The sequence below is a fragment of the Myotis daubentonii genome, chromosome 11 (genome assembly GCF_963259705.1).
Source record: "Myotis daubentonii chromosome 11, mMyoDau2.1, whole genome shotgun sequence".
Lineage (NCBI taxonomy): Eukaryota > Metazoa > Chordata > Mammalia > Chiroptera > Vespertilionidae > Myotis > Myotis daubentonii.
Genome location: NC_081850.1, coordinates 42,903,780 through 42,925,489, shown reverse-complemented (window position 1 = coordinate 42,925,489; position 21,710 = coordinate 42,903,780). Strand labels below are relative to the sequence as shown.

Genomic DNA, 21,710 nt, shown 5'->3' with positions numbered 1-21,710 from the left:
TTCTGTGAAGTACTCCTGGACTATCTAGAAGCAAAGAGGTTTATTCTCCATGGACTCTCTATCTTCATTTCTTGAATATCAATACCTTACCATAATTCAAACACTTTTTAAGTTAAAAATCATTCACAAATAATTGGCAGGTCAATTAAAAATCAGTATTAAAAACTTATCAGGTTATTTTAGGATCTCTATTAGGCAATATTTGTCTGGTTTTAGATGTTTTTATCTACTATAAAAGAATCTACAATTCAAACTTTTTACTAAAATCCAATGGCCTTGTAACCCAATCAAAATAACCAATAAAGTTTTATTATATGTCAAGGTTCAAAATGAGGCAAAAATACCTCTGAAGCAAATTTGTATCACTCTAGTCTAGATATAACTAATTTAGGATCCTTTGAATTTTCTGATGCTTTTTGTTAATTCCTGGTTTTGGTTAGTGAACAGAAATTTATTTTTGTTTTCTATCTTTATCAAAGGCTCTGTTTCTAAAAATAACTTATGGTACATAGACTCTGAAATGTTTGGGGGAATTAAGCAAAATATATGCATTACATATAAAGGTGCCAAGTCCCCGCTTCCTGGATAAACGGGGACATGTAGCCCTGCTCAGTGGTCATAGAGCAGTGATGGCGAACCTATGACACACGTGTCAGAGGTGACACGTGAACTCATTTTTTTTTAGTTGATTTTTCTTTGTTAAATGGCATTTGAATATATAAAATAAATATCAAAAATATAAGTCTTTGTTTTACTATGGTTGCAAATATCAAAAAATTTCTATATGTGACACGGCACCAGAGTTAAGTTAGGGTTTTTCAAAATGCTGACACTCCAAGCTCAAAAGGTTCACCATCACTGTCATAGAGCATGAGGGAGAGTAGCTAGTGTAACTTACTAATTTCACTTGGAAGGAAACAGAGGCCAAGACAGGCTAACTAACGTGGCCAGACAGGTTAAGTAACCTGGTTCCACAGGCATGAAACCAACTGCCTATGGAACCAAGACTTGAACCCAGGTCATACGATACCCCACCCACTGTGCTTTTCTTGGCTCATCATAGCTCTGACATTAGAACTGAGAGGGTGCCAGTACTGCTAATTGCACAGATAAATTCTGGAATTTTCTTTCAAGGAGGAAAATAAAAATAGTAAAGAATGCAATCACAGTTAGGTTAAAGCTGCTTGTACTTTGTCAGATACATTCCAATGCAGCGGGGAGCAGGAATATACCATAAAAACAGCATTGCATATGACAAGACAGACTTATTTGCTAGGAGGTCCATAGCCACAGTTCTGTTCTCTATACAGTCTGGGTTAACTCATTAGGGTCAGGCCTCATTTCCTAGCCTATCAAATGAAGAGACTGAACTGAAGCGCTCCTTTTTAGCTCTAAGAGTCTGTGCTATATAGAGACAAGTTTAATTGAGTGTGCTTGGAGGCAGGGTGAGAGCAACTACTCAAGTGTTTTGCTCAAATAATAACTAAAGAAATTTCCAGTTCCTTCTTCTCTCTCTCTCTCTCTCTCTCTCTCTCTCTCCCCCTCCTTCTCTCCTTAGAGAAAATCACCTAATTTGGGAAAACTTGTTTCAGGATTTCAATACAAAAATTAATTTGTGAAGTTTCTTAGCTGAATTTTTTTTATCCTGACCTGAGGATATGCCTTTTATTAAATTTATTTTAGAGAAAAGAGAGAGAGAGAAATATTGATGTGAGAAATATCAATTGGTTGCCTCCTGAATGCGCCCTGACCAAGGATCGAACTCACAACCTGGGTATGTGCCCTGACTGGAAATCGAACCCACTACCTTTTGGTGTATGGGCCAATGCTCCAACCAACTGACCACACTGGCCAGGGCATTGGCTGAATTTTTTAAACAAAAAGGGCAGTGAGGCAGAATATTGGGAGGAAATGTAATTGAAGTTGATGGAAGTGTGAGGTGATCCTGGGTGTTCTGTGTGAAGGAAGGTTCCCATTGGTCAGAATCTTGGGTGACTGCTGGAGACAGTCGTAGTTTCTGAGGTGCCAAGGAAGTGACTTGGAAGTACTTTATTTGAAAACATAAAATGGAGGGTTTTCAGGTTTGAGGGACAAAAGGAAAATTAATTAGATAAGTTAAGTGCCATTAAATAAATGAGATTGAACAAATGAGAGACACTGAAGAGAATATATGGCCAATTCTACTCCAGTGGTTTCATGAGAAGCATGAAAGTGATTGACGTTTAAGTGGGGATATAGTGATATCAGTGTTTCTGGGTGGAAACAGTTGTCAACAGAAAAGAAGTTAGAGCAGAAGTCAGGAGGCACGGGAGTGAGTGAGACTCACCAGGAGTTTCTGTGAAGCCGTGACAAGAATCAAAGTTGTTACTAGTATTTGCAGATAACAAAGAGTCATGGCAGGCACTTCAGTGACACAATATTTTAGGGAGAATACCAAGGTGTCAGGAAGCCAGAATTTAGAGCAAAGAATGGCACATTCGCAGATAATGATGGCATTTTTCACCAAACTTAGGGAGGAGAAGCCCAGGAAGGGATAATTCTGGAGAGCAGAAGACAGGGGGCCATTGGCACATTTCCAGGCAGTGACTATCGTGGTGGTAGAGGGGCCCTGGAGGTCCTGGGAGCAGAAGATCCCAGTGTCCTGGAACAGGTTACCCCCCACCGCCCCGTACTCCCTACGTGGGCAGTGGGTATCAAGACCATGAGCTTTCAATGAAAGTACTGGGTTTCAGCACTTTTGCTTGTTCGATGACCTTGGGCTCATCTTATGTTCTCTCTGAGTCCTGGAATTGTGGTGCCTTCTTAAGAAAAAGAATTCATTGATCCCTAAGGAATACTGGTAGGCTGATCATTACTGTCCTTTTAAAAAGGAGACAAATAGGCCAACAGAATAACTTGAGAAAAGTTCTAAGTACACTTTTCTCCATAAAACAAACAAACAAAAAAGCAGCACTTCCTGGCTTTGTGGCGGAGCTGAGAAAAGTGGTTGTTGGTGGAGCAGGTGGTGTTGGTGGTGGGGTTTCTGCTACCTTATCACCTGCTGTTTTCTTGTCAGAACATCAAAGGCACGCCGGAGTTGAAAGTGTTATCTCATGGGTCCTGGACTCTGAGAGCGCGTCTCTTACAAGACAGGAGCAGTACACAGACCACTGGATCTGGTTGCTGCATTTTTTCAGGAGCTTCCCCCCTTTTTGATAATCCTACCACGAGCTCCCTTGCTTCCAAGGAGGCAAGGCGTCCCGACCGCAGCAAGCACTCACATAGTTCTGCATCAGATCCGGGTGCGTCCTCTCAATGCCGTCGTCCAGGATGGTCACCACAACGTTCTTTCCCGTGTAGCCTCTCTTCCAGGCTCCTTCAATGTTCATGTCCGACTGGCAGGGGTGCGTGTTGTCACTGCAGTGCTAACGGAGGCAGGGGGAGAATGGGACATTGCAGATTACTAAACAGCAAGGAGTGGGGAGAATGACCTGTGTGTTAAGATAATGCAACCTGGAAGCATGGAACAGACTGACAAATCTGAGGGAAGGGGTGAGGAGGGACAGGAAGAGATTAACCAAAGAATTGATATGCTCTATGCATAACCCAAGGACACAGACAACAGTGAGGGGAAGACCTGGAGGGGGGTAAAGAGGGGTGGAAGTGGTTAATGGGAGGAAAAAAGGGGACATCTGTAATACTTTCAACAATAAAGATAAATTTTTAAAAATGTAACAGAAATTTGGTGGGTTGCCTGTTAGAGTAGAAACATGGATCTCTAGCATGAAAATAGGTGAAGGCAGGAAGGACAGATGTGGGAAAGGCGAATGAAATCTCTTCCACCTGCTCTAACTTGTTCTCATACCATTGATCCTTTGGAAAAACATAATAAAGTCTATTTCTACAACAGAATAATGGATGTACCATTTTATTGTTAGCGTGGACTAATGACACACAAAAGGCATCATAGTATTTCATTTATAAATTCACACTAGGTAACTGAAGAACATATACTTTATCATTCCAACCACCTACGAGCCAACCCAGCTATGAATGAGGACACCATCTCAGGTAGCTTTGGTACAGTGTCAGCCAGAAGTGTGCTACTGTGAGAAATCCATGAACAAGAAAATTGAGAACAGTTTTTAAAATCTTCTTTCAATAAGTTAACAATAACTATTGTACCATAGTTTGTAGTGGTTAGACCAGCCGTGGGCAAACTACAGCCCGCGGGCCGGATTTGGCCCGTTTGAAATGAATAAAACTAAAACAACAAAAAAAACAAAAAAAAAACCCGTACCCTTTTATGTAATGATGTTTACTTTGAATTTATATTAGTTCACACAAACACTCCATCCATGCTTTTGTTCCGGCCCTCTGGTCCAGTTTAAGAACCCATTGTGGCCCTCGAGTCAAAAAGTTTGCCCATCCCTGGGTAGACACTCATTCAGCACTACTTTGACTTTTTTTTTTTTAATCCTAACCTGAGGATACATTCTTATGGATTTTAGAGAAAGAGAGGAAGGGAGAGGGAGAGAGAGACAGAGAGGAACATTGATGTGAAAGAGAAAATGTATTGGTTGCCTCCCATACACACTCTGAACGGGGATGGAACCCACAACCTGGACATGTGCCCTGACTGGGAATGAAACCTGAGACCCTTCAGTGTACAGGATGATATTCCAATTGAGCCACATCAGCCAGGTAGCACTACTTTGAGGAGGAAAAGAAGAACAGTGCAACATGACATACATACAAAGGAAAACGTGTGTGGGGGCTTCTAGGGGCAGGCTGTAGAAACGTCGAACCTTAGCTTATCATGTGTCATGATTTCGTTCCCCAATGGCTACAACATACACACATATCGAGAAATGAATTAATCAGCAGCTCTTCTGGATATAATTTACTAGTATTAGTCCAACCCACATAATTTTCCCTTCAAAGCTCATCTCTTTAAATATCCCTCTGAGTGGTGTTGTTTTCCAGCTTCTGAAGACTCCATAGAGGAACAAAGAAAAAGAGATGTACTATAACATAATGCCATAGCGACATGAGCCCTCCCAGGTCTTTCACTATTCTCTATTTTCTTCCTGCTTTAAAACAGTTCAGTACTTCAGGACATAAGCTTTGTATGTGCTATGCACAATGGAGACCTGAGTGCCACTGATTCATTGAACACCTACTTTATTGAGCAACTACTACATGCTGGATCCGGCAGTGAACAAGGCAGATGAGTCCCTCTCCTAATGATCCCTCTAAAGCAGTGGTTCTCAACCTTGGCTGCACATTAGAATCACCTGGGAATCTTGTTAAAATCCTGATTTCTGGGACTCATCATTAGTAACAAAGAAACAGGATTTCCGGAGGATGAGGCCCAGAAATCAGGATTTTAGCAAGATTCCCAGGTGATTCTAATGTGCAGCCAAGGTTGAGAACCACTGCTCTAAAGGGATAATACAGATGATAAACAAGACCATTCAGAACATTCCTTAGGCTTTAAAGAAATTAAACAGGATGATAGGTTAGTGAATGCTGAGGGGTCTGAGTATACCACTTAGGTGGGATGGTCAAAAAAAGCCCCAAGACTCAGAAAATGAAATGTGAGCTGAGACATAACTGATGAGAGCTGGTCTGCCCAAGGGCCTGGAGACCAGTGTCTTTGTAGAGGACACAGCAAATGCAATGACCAAATGGTGGGAAACAAGTCAGCACAATGAAGACAGAGAAAGAAGGTGGGGTACTGCCGAAGCTTAAGCGAAGGAGGGACAGAATGGCATGGCAAAATCAGAAAGCAAAGCAAGGTCAGATCTTCCAGGGCGTTGTAGCCACGACTCTGCTTTCATCGGAAGTACAACCTAAATGGAAGCTCATCTCTTTTCAAACTTCATCCTTCAAAATCAAATGCTAACTAGCAACAGATACCTCTAATGTTCCCCGACATGAATTTATTATTCTCCAAATGAGATAGCCTTTTGTTGAATATTATAAACACACTTGAGTAGTTTCAAGGATTCATTCTAACAAAGGGTCTACCCATTTTTTACTACAGATAATATCTAGAAAATAGGGGCTTATATATTTTATGAACATTTGCACCATTTTCTCACTTTGACTTCGGTCTGATACTCAAGGCCTCTCTTTATCTCTCCCTTCTCCTATCTCCCCCCCCCCCCCGCCCCAACTACTACTACACTGATCTAAATCCCACTCTCCCTACCTCTCCCCAGTTTGGGGGGCACAGCTTAGGAGTACCTCCTCGCATAAAGCTGTCTCACGTTCTTCAGCCTGTTCATCTATTTCATCCCTTCCCCGAACGTAGGGCCACAAACACACATGCACTCTATTCTACACAGACAACCCCTACTCATTGAATTCTACTGAACTGTTGCTGACTATTGAGTATTATGAGTGGATTTTGTCTTGATTGTAAGCCCTTAGAAGACTATGCATTAAATTAAGTCTAACTAGGATTTCAGTAAATATTGGCTGGTTGATTACATTTTCAGTAAATATTGGCATTGATATGCCCCAAAATGTGAGCATATCCTCAACTTTATTTCCAAGTCCAAAACTGCTCCAACCTCATCAGAAAAACCTAGCCAACTAGTGCTTGGTTAACAGAAATGATCATGAAAGAAATAGTAAAAATATCCAAACGCCTACGTTTCTTAGATGTCTCACTGTGGCCGAGAGTGAGTTTGGGCCTCTCCTCACCAAATGCTTTAATTTAACACAAAGAAACCTTGACAATTTTCCATTTCATTTCTTTCTTCTCCCAAACCTGCTCTGGCCACCTGTGCTATCGTTTCTGACATGCAGTAATGTTAATGTGGCCAAGAGGTGGGCCGGAGGAAGGAAATGCACAGGAAATGGGTAACCCACAAATGGGATAACCGTTCTGGAAGGAGGGATGCTGCCTGAAATTGTAATTATGAAAATTGAAGAAAACCAGCAGTCTATGGAAAACACGTGTGTTAAAAGTGGAACAATTAGGTTTCTTTCTTCAATTCTGCTCCTGTTGAATCTGATTTTACTATTAAATATTTTTGTTCCACCTTTTATTATTTTTCTTTTCATCCACCAACATGGTATAGGTGGAAGGGGAAGGAAGGGAACTATTCAATTGATACTTTCACTTGGATAATCTATTATGTTAAGTAGTTAAAATGTCAAAGGGGGAAAATACTCAGAGCCTGAGATGTTTCTTGCAAAAAGAGTAATAAGGTCAGAAGATGCTTAGATCAGAACCCTAAATCCTGACTATGGACCTTAGATTCTAAATACATATTCCAAGTGGTCTAGGCTTCCAAACTTGTTTTCAATGTAGTTGTTTCATATACCAAAGTTATCCAAGGAGCAAAGACTATGGAAAATATTGATGCCAGTCAACACTGACCAAAGAGGGTAATGCATTAATAATTTCCTTAATTGCCTGATTGAATGGTTTTTAAACTGTGCTCTATTTACTTGACAGGAATCTGTATAATAGCATTTCCCAGAGGCAAAACCCTTGATAGGCTCATACACAGTCAATCATGTTGAGAAGACCTGCCAGAGCTGGGACTAAAGACTAGTTTCTGGAATACCACATAGACTGGTATTCGCAGAAGGGGCCAGTCAGAAACTTACCTCATCTTTGATGCTGATAAAAAGCACCTATGTACACAGCATGTGCAAGATAAATATATATAGTAAGTGTATGCATCTTCAATTCTGAATAATGTACTGTATTTCAATGATAGTGTGTGCAGAGATGACTGACTACTGAGAAACAGCACAAAACAGATCTGCAGAAACAATGGATACCACCTAGGTCTCCCACATCCTTATCCATAAAAGCTTGTATTCCTTTTAGGAATGAAATTATAGAGAGACTGTTCTGTGAGTTCTAGAAAGGGCCTTTTCCACACCAGGGTTATAAGCTATTCTGCTTATAAACCACTCTGAGTGTGTCTATTTCTCTTGTGTCTTCATCAGCATATCACAGTGTTTGCTCAATGAAAGAACAGTTTATACCCCAAATAAACACCTTTGTTATATTTCCATCATCATTTTCTTCCTATAGGTGTGTGTCTTATTAATTAATGTTATTCTCTTTAAACTTCTCCAGGTTCTGAGCAACTTATATGCTGCCAATAGCCTGCTAACACTGAAAACATCTGTTGTTCATTGTTATTAATACAGTAGCTCATAAGACTGCATCTCTGACCATACAGTGTTAATAAGAAAGCAGACTTAAATATCTAAAAAAATCAGTTTTATAGACAGATCCAGAAACAAGCCAGTCAACTTAGTAAAGTGTATATGTACTTGTAAAATTCGGAGTCCAAGAGTTCTAAGATTTTGAAAAAAGTAAAATTGGTTCTGCTTTAAGAGGAAATACAATTGACATCTACTAGATCCTTACCATGGCCAACCATTGTACTAATAGCTTTACATGGACTAGCTTCATTTAAGACTCAGAACTACTACTTGACAGAGGCACTTTTATGATCTTTTTATCTCCTTTTAACAGATAAAGAAATTTTGTTTGTTTTTTTCTTTGTTGGTTTTGTTTGTTCCTTTGTTGATCTTTGCAGGTGGTGGGCACAGGAAGCCATATTATAAGGTTTTATACCTGTTTACAGTGTTATTAACCAGTGTTACCCCAAAAAGTTAATTAAAAAAGAGAGAGACTTAATGAGGGTACGCAACCTTTCATAGTTCAAGCAGCTGGCCAACAGCCAAACACCAGACCATAAAGCTATGGAAACTCATCTGTTAAAAGTTGAAACAGAAAAGGCTTGGGTGCGGGGGAGGGGATGCATGCATATTCAGATGAGAAGTAGATAAGGAGTGGATATCAAATAATATAGCACCAGAAAAAAATAATCAAATAACAGAAATTTCAATGGTCTGTGCATTCAAGTGATAAAATGACACTTGGATGAGACTTTAGAAATCTTCTAATTTTCCCTTATTCCATGCATTGCAACTCGATTTTTAGGAAATAGCCAAGTTTCTGTTTGAATAGTTCCAATGACAGGGAGTTCACTTCTTTACTAAACAGCCAATACTGTGCTGGTAAACCAGTTCTTAAAATAAAATCCCTTATTTATAGCATTTGCTCATTTTCATGGTGTAAATACTCACATCATGGCCAATTTTAAGCTACCACGCTCACAAAATTCTTGAATGTGTAACAATAAGCTTTCATGAGCTGTCAGAAGGCAGATCCAGCATACCACTGCAAACAGCTCACTCCATTGTTAGTCTTGCTCCATTTCTGATGAAGTCATTCCTTCCAATGGGTCTCACATCTGCTCCTCAGTACTCGGAAACTTCTGGGAAGTATCTAGGCTTAGTTCTCCCCTTCACACTTTCAGACAATAATTTTAGTTCCTCTTGCATTTATTTGGAGAGCATCTTTCTTTAACTTTTCTTTCTCAAGGCCTCCCCGCATGAAATTGGACTTAGAACTCTCATGAGATCATAAGCTGATGAGCACTCCTTGGGATACAAAATAGATTCTGTGACTCCAAAACTAAAGATGCCTTCAGAGATTTTTGAAAATCTAAATTAAGCTAGGGACATTCTAAGACATTCGCTATTATATTTATGGGTAAATTTGATGTAATTCTTATCCTTTATCATACACATTAAAAAAAAAAGATACCTATGGCCAAAATAGATTCTATGCCCAATTATTCAAGGATATTATTCAATTTGTGGGTTTTCCAGAAATTCCAAGATAGCCCAGTATGTTTCAAGAACACCAAATTAAGGACACTAGCTAGGACAGTCAGGCAGAGGAAAGGTTAAATTCCACCTCTGCTACTTTCCAGCATTTGTCAAGTTACCTAAGTTCTTAAAACCTGACCTGTAGTTTGAATGCGGAGTTGCTATAAAGATTAAAGAAGATAAAGTAGATAAGAAATGACTGTCGTTATAATGATCATGTAGTTGTTGGTGACAGTACATTCATGGGCCAACAGCATGTTCCTAATAGTTTATAGAGGACGACCCTGGTGGTGGGGAGGGGGTGGGGGAAAGTGGGAGAAGGGAGGGGAGAGGGGGAGAGAGAGAGCGAGAGCGAGAGCTACAAAATAAAGAGGTAATGGTTTTCTTTATTGTCTGGCAAATGTGAAAGGGCAACTGATTAGTTATAAGGACAGCTGAGATGAGCTGAATACTTTATTTATATCTGGGGCTAGGGTCTGGGGACTGGTGATGGGCTATAGGAGGAAAGAACGGTGTCTAATTATTTTCTGGTATATTAGTTAAAGGCCTCCAATGAATGTTTTACTGTACACATTTATACCTAGCATTCCAACTCTGCTAGAACCATGGTTCACATCTACTATAATTTTGACAGAGAATAATCTTATAGTTACAAAATTTTAAGGATGTCCCACATAATACTAAAGAAGCATCAGAAAATATCAGATGTTAGGAAAGAAAGGATGTGGTGTACAAAATAGGCCTATATAAAGAAAAAGAAAAAGAAATCCACTTCCTAATATTTTACTAAAAACTGAGGGTCAAGTAATTGAGGCAGTATAGTCAAAAGCAATCAAAGAACCAAAGGTAGTCTTTTCAACAAATGGTGCTGTAACAAGTGGATTTCCACATGCAATAATTAATAATAATGATGATGATGATGAAAGAGAAATCAAGACATAGGCCACACACAAAATTTAACTCAAAATGGATCATAGCCCCAAATGTAAAATGCAAAACTAAAACTCTTTAAAGATAACATAGGATAAAGCCTCATGACCTTGGATATGGTGATGACTTTTAAGATATAACACCAAAGGCATACTCTGTGCAAGAAATAACTGAATATCTGGACTTCATTAAAATTAAAAATTTCTGCTCTGTGACACACAATGTCAAGAGGATGAGAAAACAAGACACAGACTGGGAGAAAATATTTGCAAGACACATCTGATAAAGAACCATTATCCAAAATATACAAAGAACTCTTATTAAACTCAGTAAGAAAACAATCTGATTAAAAAGCTGGCCAAAGACCTCAATAGATATCTCCCGAAGAAGATACACAGACGGCAAATAAGCATGTGAAAAGATGCTCCACATCATATGACATTAGGGAAATGCAACCTGAACAACAAAGAGATATCACTGCACACCTATTAGAACGGCCAAAACCCCGAACACTGCCAACAGCAAATGCTGGCGAGGATGCAGGGCAACAGAAACTCTCATTCATTGTAGCGGGAATTCAAAATGGTACAGCCACTTTGGAAGACAGTTCGGCGGTATATTACAAAACTAAGCATATTCTTATCACACAATCCAGCAAAAGCACTCCTTGGCATTCACCCAAATGAGTTGAAAACTTAAGTCCATACAAAAACCTGCACATAGATGTTTATAGCAGCTTTATTCATAATTGCCAAAACTTGGAAGCAATCAAAATTGCTTTCACTGGGTAACTGGATAAACTGTGTTATATTTGAGCAATGAAATATTCAGCACTAAAAAAATGAGCTATTAAGCTATGAAAATAGATAAAGGAAACTTAAGTGAAAGAAGCCAATCTCAAAAGGCTAAATACTGTATGATTCCAACTATATGACATTATGGAAAAGACAAAACTATGGAGAAGGTAAAAAAGTTCAGTGGTTGCCAGGGACTGGAGATGAGGAGATGAATAGGCAGAGCACAGAGAAATTTTAGGGCATAGAAAACACTCTGTATGATAATATAATAATAGATACATGTCATTATACACTTATCCAAACCCATAGGACGAACCGAAAGGTACGCTATGGACTTTGGGTGTATGATTGTCAATACAGGCTCATCAACTGTAATAAACACACCACTCTAATGGAAGTACTAATGGGGTGGCTATGCATGGGTGGGGGCAGGAGGTAGATGGGAAATCTCTGTACCTTCCCCTCAATTTTGCTGTGAAGATAAAATTGCTCTAAAAATAAAGTCTTTTAAAAAAGGAACTGAGGGTCAGAGCAGCCAAACAACTAGATGCTCTATAGATTTAGTTAAGTGAACACCATTTCTCTTATTTGTAAATTGTGTTGTCCTCTGTGAATCTTTCCAAGCTGACACATCCTGAATTAGAGACTTTCAGTCCTAAAAATACTTGCTAAAGTAAAAATCAATAAGCCAACAAACACAGCTTGCCTCCTTGAAGGAATTTCCACATGTCTTATCTTAGTGTTTGGAGAACCAGTTTCAACTCTCTTACCTGGCCTTGCTGCTGAAGGGTAACCAGAGTCTCTAAAATGTACTGGACATTTCTGAGACACCAAGACCAAGCTATACGTGGATAGCAACAGCGCCTGCCAGGGATCACACCATTCTCAAATACCTCAGGTTTAAAACCTGAGTCAGTGTTGGTAATCTAGGGCTGAAACCACCACAATCCTTCAATTTTGACAGCACATTGCGGTTCAAGCCACTGACTCTGATCTACTATGTCTAACCTAGTTTCTAACCCAAATTATGCTCCCAATCTATCCCTCTCTCATTAAAAAAAGTGTTTATCAAGTATTTACTACATTCTGGTCACTATATTGGCCATGACACGCTCCCTTTGCTCAAGTCCTTAAAGCCTAGCCTGTTGTGACAAACAAGGCATTTTACAAAAACATGTGTTAAGTATTACAGCAGGGGTTCTCAGGGTGGGAACATGGAACCTAGTAGGGGCACTTCCCAGAGAAAATGACATTTAAATTTAGCCCCCAAATATGAATTGACTAGCCAAAGGGCAAGCAGGGGAAGAAGAGGATGTGTTTATTTTTGGCAAGGATATAGGATAATTAAAGAGAGACTGGAGTGTCAAAGGAACTGAAAGAAACTCAGTGCAGCTGGTTGAAATAAGATGAGAGAGGTGGTGGGTGATGAGAAAAAAAGGAAAGAGATGAGATTAGAGATTTAACCATGGGCAAGACCACAAATGTTCTCATAAGCCATTTTTTAAAGTTTGAGCTTTATCATAATTCAATGTAAAAACTGTTTACCGGTTTTAACGATAGTGATTGATGTGGTTTGGATGTCTAAAATCCATCTCAAACTTTAATTCCTAAGAAAAACTCTTGATCTCCCCCTCTGTGATTCCTACAACGTTGCACATGTCCAGGGTTCGCTGTTGCCCCCACACCAGTATATAGCATCTATGGCTCCCCTCCTTCTCTATAAACATCCATCAGCAAATCCTTCGAAATTAGCTCCTGAACCTCTCACCTCTTCACATTATCTTCCTGGCTATACACTGATTCAAGCCACTATCAACTCTTATTTATCTATAGTCTCTTCTTCATACAGCAGTCAAGTGAACATTGTATACTATGCCAGATTTATTCTCAATAAATATTCCCAATAATCCCCAAGCTCCAATGTCATTCCCTTAATGGCCGCTAAAGTGCCTCATGACCTGAATGGGAAACTCTCTCCCTGACCTCCTGACCTACTCCCCCTCTTCCTTATTCATTCAACTTCCTCTTCTCTCCAACCCCAGTCCTATATCAAGACCTTGATTCTTGCTATTCTCTCACCCCAGGATGTTCTTCCTCAAATATCCACATGGCTCTTTCTCTTAGACTCAAATCTCACCTCCCAAGAGAGGCTTTCCCTAATCAATTCAAACAGCATTCTGGGTCAAACTCCATGCTTTATTATATGTCTCTCACACTGGATTGTAAACTCCATGAAGGCAGTCACTTTGCTTTATTTTTTTCTGTATCTGTGTCTAACACACAGCAGGAGTTCAATAATTATATGCCAATTGAATGAACACACTGAGTTATAAAGTCATGCTGGGTCCTATTGAACATGAAAGAAAGCATGAAGACCAATTAATTGGGAGACAGGTCTAGTGTTCAAGAGATGACCATGGTCTAGTGGGAATAGTATACACAGTAGGCATTCTAAATATTTGTTTTACAGGACAACGAATGAATGTGGCCGGGGGTGGGGGGTGCAAATCAAGAATGATCAAATATCTGACTTGGACTACATAGCAAATGGTAGTATCACTCAACTGAGAAGAGAAACACAGAAAGGAGAAAAAACTCGGTTGTGGAATATGTTGAGTTCAATTTTAGAAATATGGAAGTTGAAGTAACACCCAAAGAGAAGTTGCTTGTGGTAATTGAATATGTGGATCTAAATCTTCTTTCTGCCACAACTGAATTCTTCCTAAAACTTTAGCATCATGCTATTTCCCATCTCAGATCTTTTTGATGGCTATAGTGTTAACACTTTGGTCCCCAAGCTGCTTCACAATCTGGCAATGAACCTACACTGTCTGGTGCCATGTGTCGCCTCAAAGTTAAAAAATTCCTCCACACAGCACATAGTGTGTAAATGTGACGATCTTAGTAAAATTCAAGGTCACTATCAAATTAAGCTGATAACGAAAATGGCACAATTCTCCACCGCTCCCTGTACCTGTGGCACTTGCAATTACTCCCATGAAACAATGAGGTTATTTCTTCACCCTGTGATTCTGAGCTGGGTTGACTTGCTTTGGCCTAAAGAATGTGGCAAAAGTCACAGTGGTCCAGTTCCAATCCTTCTACACCTTTTCTCTTGTAATCCTTCCTGGTTCTCCCGTGAATGAGCCAAGGTAACCTGCTAGAACAGTGGTTCTCAACCTTGGCTGCACATCAGAATCACCTGGGAATCTTTTTAAAATCCTGATTTCTGGGCCTCATTCTCCGGAAATTCTGTTTCTTTGCTATGGGGTGGGGCCATAACATTAGTAACAAAGAAACAGAATTTCCGGAGGATGAGGCCCAGAAATCAGGATTTTAAAAAGATTCCCAGGTGATTCTAACGTTCAGCCAAGGTTGAGAACTACTGTGCTAGAAGATAAGAGACCACATGGAATGGATAGAAGTTGTCCCAGCTGAAACCACACTCCAGTGCAGTGATGGCGAACCTATGACATGTGTGTCAGAGGTGACACGCGAACTCATTTTTTGGTTGATTTTTCTTTGTTAAATGGCATTGAAATATATAAAATAAATATCAAAAATATAAGTCTTTGTTTTACTATGGTTGCAAATATCAAAACATTTCTATATGTAACACGGCACCAGAGTTAAATTAGGGTTTTTCAAAATGCTGACACGCCGAGCTCAAAAGGTTCACCATCACTGCTCTAGTGGCTACTCAGCAGCTAACCCAGAATGATGCACTTATGCACTGGTGAGCCCACGTGCAACCAGAGAACTGTGAGCTGAGCTCAGCCCACGCTGCAAACATGCAGAATCATAAATCTAACAAATAGCTATTGTTTCATGCCACAAATTCTTGGGGGGGGGGGTTGTTGCTATATAGCAAAAGCTAACTAACAGAAAAGATGATCCATCTGAGGGAAGTAAGCCAAAGCAGGAAAAGTAGAAGAAAATTGGTGTGTCCAGTTGAAGCAGTTTATTTAGAAGAGAAGAGCTAGCTGTATAACTGGGGAGCAAGGGCAGTGAGGACATCCAACTGTATGAATATGTGATTCTAAACTAAAGCAAATTCAGTTTCCATATGCATTCATTCAGTCCTTGCCCTCACGGAAGCCGTGTTTTTCCTCTCACCTCATCCAGCATTCATATCAGCAATCTCTGAATACCTGTGGGTTTTATCTTCACAATGAAATTACAAACCAGTTGTGGTAATGGAGTCTACATTATGTATCTTTATAACCTCTAGAGTTCATAGTAAAAATGCTCACTAACTCATGAATTGATATGTTTATGAGAGAAGGCAGAAGTAAATGCTGAGATAAAATGCAGAAGATCATTCACATTTTTAAGACATGCAATGCAGGTGATAATAGAAAGGGTTCAAATACGAAAATCTTTGTCTTCTTCACATTGGCTCATAATAGAGCAACTTTGCCACTGGAAAGATTCAAGAAATAAAACAGGAAATATGCAGGGGCTGAAGCCTTCACAAGGAATTGTATAAGAAGAGAAGGCATTCATTTTGGGGGTGCTAATGATGTACAAAAAATGGCAGAAGTCAGAAGAGGTGCAACACTGTGACAGGTGAGCTATAATCCAGGAGGCGAGGTGGGAAATTTCTCCTGGTTGGAGAGCAGCTCGGGGTGCAGGTTTGTTTCCTTTGGATCAACACGGCATGACGGAAGTGAACATCTCATCTCTTCTTTGATTTTGGTCAACGGCTCAGTTGGAATATTGCCTTCTAGGTCATGCAGTAAATACTTTGATCAGTTGAGAAACTTGGTTTTACCAGCTGACTTTCTTCTTTGCTGACTATGAACCAAGAACTAAGTAACAGTAATATCCTACTCTTGGCCCAAATTGTGTAATTAGTAAATAAGTTGTGTTTGCTTAGGAATGATCTCAATTAAGATGTTTTCCTGAAGTGCCTATAAAGCCAAGAAGCAATTCCTATACTGAGCTCATGAAAATGAATTTTAGAAGCAACTGAGCTACATTATTTAATAAGTATGTGAGCATCAGCAAAAAAAACCAAACCTCATTCTTTTCCAAAATGTAATTTCTTTGTTTACATTGTTTACAAAATTCCACTTACATAGAACTCTCCACCCTCTTGGTCTACTGTGTGCATAAGTCTGGCTCAGAGACCCCTGTCTCCTCTTTTTTCACCAACGTCTCAGGGAGAAGAGCTAGTGGATTAGAGGGCATTTCCCTTTCTTTAAAATGAGTAGGTTGCAAGTAAAGTTTGGATTTTGTTCCAACTGGTTTTGAAACTAAATTACTCCACTACTTTTGTTTTTTCAAAGTCACAAAAATTTTCAAGAAAAAAATGTTTTTCTGATAGTGGAGACATACAATATCAGGGAGGAAGAATTTTAATATCATTGGAAAATATCTGAATTCAACCTTACTAATGTATCGTGTTTCTTCACTTATATTACTTCATGAATGGCAATATTCTTATAAACATAATGTCAGAGGTAGCTCTTTTTCAGGTGAAGAAAAAAAATCCACTTTTAGTTGAAGATATAATGAAGATACTCCCAAACCTTCAATCATTATGCAATCAGGTTTCAACAACATAATCATCTCTTAGATTCATAGATAGATGGATGGGCAGATGGAGGCATGGTGAGATAGACAGATGGACAAAGAAGGGATAGACAGATAAACAGAGACAAATAATATCTGTAGGTTTACCTTGCAAGTCCTATAACATTTTGGTTTTTCTTAAATGTTTACTGAAGTCTTTTCCTCTTTCTGGGACTCTACAGAACTTTTGAATAGTAAAAGTCACTTTAGCTCCCTATGTAAACTCCTCAACTTCCCATAGATTAGATACTCCCCCAAAATATTTTCAATTAATATTAAATCACAAAAAGATGCAGAGGTATGGAAGAGACAATCAAATCCATGTAACAATGAAACATGAATATTCAAGTGATGTTCAAAACTATTAGATAGTTCATCTCCTTCCAGAACCCCTTGAACTATCCTAATAGACCTAAGCTTAACTTGTTTAAATATAATATGTAGAGCAGCAGAAATATGGTCTTAAACATTAGCAGTGGTTCCCCCTTTTCTTGTCTCAAAAAATATCATTAAAATAAATAACCTTAAAAACAAAAAAAGATTTGTTAATCTGCTGGAATTACATACAAAATTAATGGGATGAGCAATTTCAAATACTGTTTTCAAATTTTTGTTTCTTAGCTCTATGAATGTACTGACTCAACTTTCTGTGAAGATGGTTCTGAAGGGCTGGTTTTTTTTGTTTGTTTGTTTTTTTTGTTTTGTTTTGTTTTTGTCACACTATCTACTAAGTTATTACCTCAAGTATATTTTTCTCCATAGGAAACCTGTAATAATTGGGGTATAGGAACTCTGAAAAAAGGAATATTATCAGTGTGTCAAAATTCTTATTCCTAAAATTAAGCAATGATATCAGAAGAGATAGGCTGGCCAAAACCCACATGGTTATAAGTAGGTCTAAACAAAATCTGAATTCAATTTTGTTTTCCTATCAACACACTAGCCCCACTTTGACACCCACAAATCTTTTCTTTTTCCCCAATAACATGAATTCTTCAGGTATAGTCTAGACTTTATGTTTTCACAAAATCAAAGAATAGGCCTAGTATATATAGTGGCAGCAAAAAAAAAAGTGTGCTGCTTAGAAAACGAGTAAATGCCTTAATATCAATAAATGTAGTTTATGTTGTAAACCTTTTCTTGTTTCCTATATAGTACAAACCAACCACAAAACTTAACGTCTGAAAACAAGAACTGTGACAGCTCACAGTGCTATGGGTTGGCAAGGCTCAGCTGGCAGCTCTCACCGGGCCTCCATGCAGCTGTGGTCAGATGCCCACTGCGCTGGAGGCATCTGAAGGCTTGGCTGACAGGGCAGTTTAAGATGGCTTTGTCATTCACATGAATCGCTGGAGACTTGTCAATCTTATGCATGAGATTTAGTTTCATTTGTCCCAGTTACCTGCAAGCCCTTCTGAAGGATCTATATCTACTGTATAATGATTTTATACCAGAATAGTCTGAGGAATGGCAGTTACATTATAGTTTCTCTACATCTGGTAACTGTCAAAACATTTCATTTATCTACTTGTGTTTTGTTGTTTTGAATTTTCTAACCAATACTGATTAAATGCTTTTTGAAGGCTGAGACTGCATCAGGGAATGAGAAGATCCATGGCCTGGCCCTCACAAAGATTACATTCAAGTTGGAGCATATAAATAATACATGGACCAATGAGACAAACAATATAACTAGGGATGATGGCAACAGTTATGAAGGAAATAAAAGAGAGACCTTGGATAACATCAAGGGAAATATGTTATTAAATGTATACCCTGGGTTCTTTACAATTCTGCTATTATTGAGCTGACCTTTATTCAATGAACACAGAAACTTCATTTTGAAAAGAGATGTTCATAGGTATCAGGCAATAAAGCTTAGCCTTAAAAGAGCAAGTTAGAGAAAAACTGAGGTTCCAGACCTATTGTCATTTAAAATTAAATAAAAAACACAAAGAAAAAAAACATTTTCACATTTCAAATAAAAATGTAAAAACAAAAAATTTCCCAAGACAAAAACCCCGTAGCGTGATATGAGTTATTACTGTGATGTAGTCACAGAAAAATAAATCTATTTTACATTGCAAAGCAAAAACAATCTCACTTCAGACCATCAGAAAATCAGTTCCAATAGCTCCTAAAAATCCCACTTTAATATTGTTCTTTCTAGACTGAATGAAAACAACTCTCTGAATGTACCTGACATCTTTGCTTTCATTGTCCACTTGCAGATGTAAGTTAGTATAAAATCTACAAGGTTGCATGCAAGAAAAATGAAACATTTTGCTTGAACAGGCCAATAATAAGCCTAGAGCTTCTTCTGCTGTGGCAAGTAGTAGGTGCTTCAGAAAAGATGAAGGATTCCAAAATGCATTTAATTGGCTACTCAATAAAGGAACCTACACAGCACATTGCCTCTTCGACCTGGTGAGATCCTCTCCAAACCCTGAAATATACTGAGCAAGAAAACAAAGTCATTTTTATCCTCCACTAGCAATCTTAATTGCAAATGCTTTCCTTATTAATAAAAAACATGAAATCCTTTCAAGAATCTCACCAAGCAACTTGCTTTAATAATATCCTACAGAAATTCTTCTGTTATAGAAAAATAATTCAGAAAAGTATGGCTGCCTAAGTACAATGTCAAATACACGTTTATAGACTATGGACATTGAGCTTTCTCTATAATAGCTCTTATAATGGTATACTCTGGTTAAACTGGAACTCTGCTCCTGTAACCTATGTCAATTTTTTTTCCATTCCCTAATGAAAGGAATTAAGTTAATACAATTAAATGTAACACCAGCCTTGCAGCTTTCCCCAGTCACACTCACCAGAACTACACACATATTTTAGAACATGGTTTCCCAAGCATCAGTTGTCTTTTCTACCTATCTAATAGCAAGCTCTTCATGGGTAACTAATGTAATTACTTCACAGATGGTCATGGTCCAAGACATCCCTATTCTAATAGTGGTATGTTCACCCTTGATTTTAGGATAGGGCTTTCCAAAGTGGAAAGAGTAGAGAAAATGAAAGATGCTGAATTGAACTTTACTGTACCAAGCTAGTACTACAGTCTTGAGCTATAAAAATAAGTCATCCAAACTCCCACCTCTTTTTACACATAATGGCTACTAATGGTCTAAGAAAATAAAACATTATGAAATAAACAGAAATCAGTAGACAAATATCTATTCAATGCTTCTATAAGAACAAAATATAAAGTGAATAAAAATATTGCAGTTTATAGAAATTACACTAAACAATCTGCAACAGAACAAAACTGTAACACAATATCCAAACCTAAATAAAATGCACTACAATAGAACCTGTAGATATGAACATCTAGCTGAAATAAAAATGTAAAGACATATATGGACAGAAAAAACACAAGAATGCTATGAATCTAAAGTTGACTAAACCCTGAAAATAAATGAAAGACAAAATTAAATTAAAAATAAAAACTAAATTATAAGGTGTCCAAGAGAACTGGTTCAACTCAAAATATAATCAGAAACATTGAAAGAAGGCATAAATATATGAAAAGAACAAAAAACAAATAAAGGATCAAAAAGCAAGCAACCAATAGGCAAAGAAGATCAAATTTGCTTAAAGCTGTGTCATTTTTTAGCAATAGAAAGTCCTCACTCAACACCATTCATAGGTTCTATTAAGCTGAATGACATATAATGAAACTAGTTTTACCACACATAGACTACTTTACATAAAAGAGTTATGTTCCTATGGAATCACACCCTATATAATAAAGGGCTAATATGCAAATTGACCAAACGTCAGAACGACCAGTCGCTATGACGCGCACTGACCACCAGAGGGCAGACGCTCATTGCAGGAGCTGCCCCTGGTGGTCAGTGTGCTCCCACAGGAGGAGCGCCGCTCAGCCAGAAACCCTGAGCCGGGCTCAAGGCTGACAAGTGCAGTGGCAGTGGCGGGAGCCTCTCCCGCCTTCTCAGCAGCGCTAAGGGTGTCCGACTAATGGCTTAGGCCCGCTTCCCATGGGGAGCGGGCCTAAGCCATCAGTTGGACATCCCCTGAGGGTTCCGGGACTGTGAGTGTGCGCAGGCTGGGCTGAGGGAGCGCCCACCCCTCAAGTGCACAAATTTCATGCCCCGGGCCTCTAGTTAATGTTATGATGAAGCAACACTGAACAAAATGACATTATTCGAGGACCTGCTGTACACATTAAAGAAAAAATATCCCTGAGCCTCTCGACTAAAAAGTAAAATAAATTGCTTACATGTTAAGAAAAATCAACAAGGTATCTTTCAAGTATCAAAACTATAGAAAACATTTTATATAATCAAGAACTCAGGGAATACTGCAGTTGCAGCCCTTTTTAGGTATTCCAGCAGAAACTGTGCTTCTTCCAACCAACTGGCAGAAGAACTGAGGCTGAGTATGAAATATAGTTAATTGTAAATTTCCAGATTAAAGCAAAGGTAGGAACAAAGTTAGGAGAAGAGTCAGTATGCGTTATGTGTTCTGACAAAGTAGGAACAGTGAGCTTCAAACGGAAGGAGAAAAGATGGTAAAATAGAATAAGCTAATGAGTAATTGGATAGCTAAGAGTCAAAGGACATTGTGTAAGCTGCAAACCAAATATAGAAGCCAAAGTAAGAAAAATAGAACTAAGAGGACATAAAAGTTACTTAACAATCACTAAAATAATAAAGCAAACCTTCC

The 21,710-nt window shown here is 38.7% G+C and overlaps 1 protein-coding gene across 8 annotated transcripts in view; it reads right to left on the bottom strand.

Annotated features, from left to right (window-relative positions):
* PCSK5 (proprotein convertase subtilisin/kexin type 5) overlaps positions 1-21,710 on the bottom strand; it is a 416,215-nt gene that overhangs the window by 298,112 nt on the left and 96,393 nt on the right. For all 8 annotated transcript variants that reach the window (XM_059656934.1, XM_059656933.1, XM_059656935.1 and 5 more), the window contains exon 4: positions 3,261-3,404. In XM_059656934.1, the coding sequence (XP_059512917.1) occupies positions 3,261-3,404 (144 nt within the window). The remainder of the gene's footprint in view (positions 1-3,260; positions 3,405-21,710) is intronic.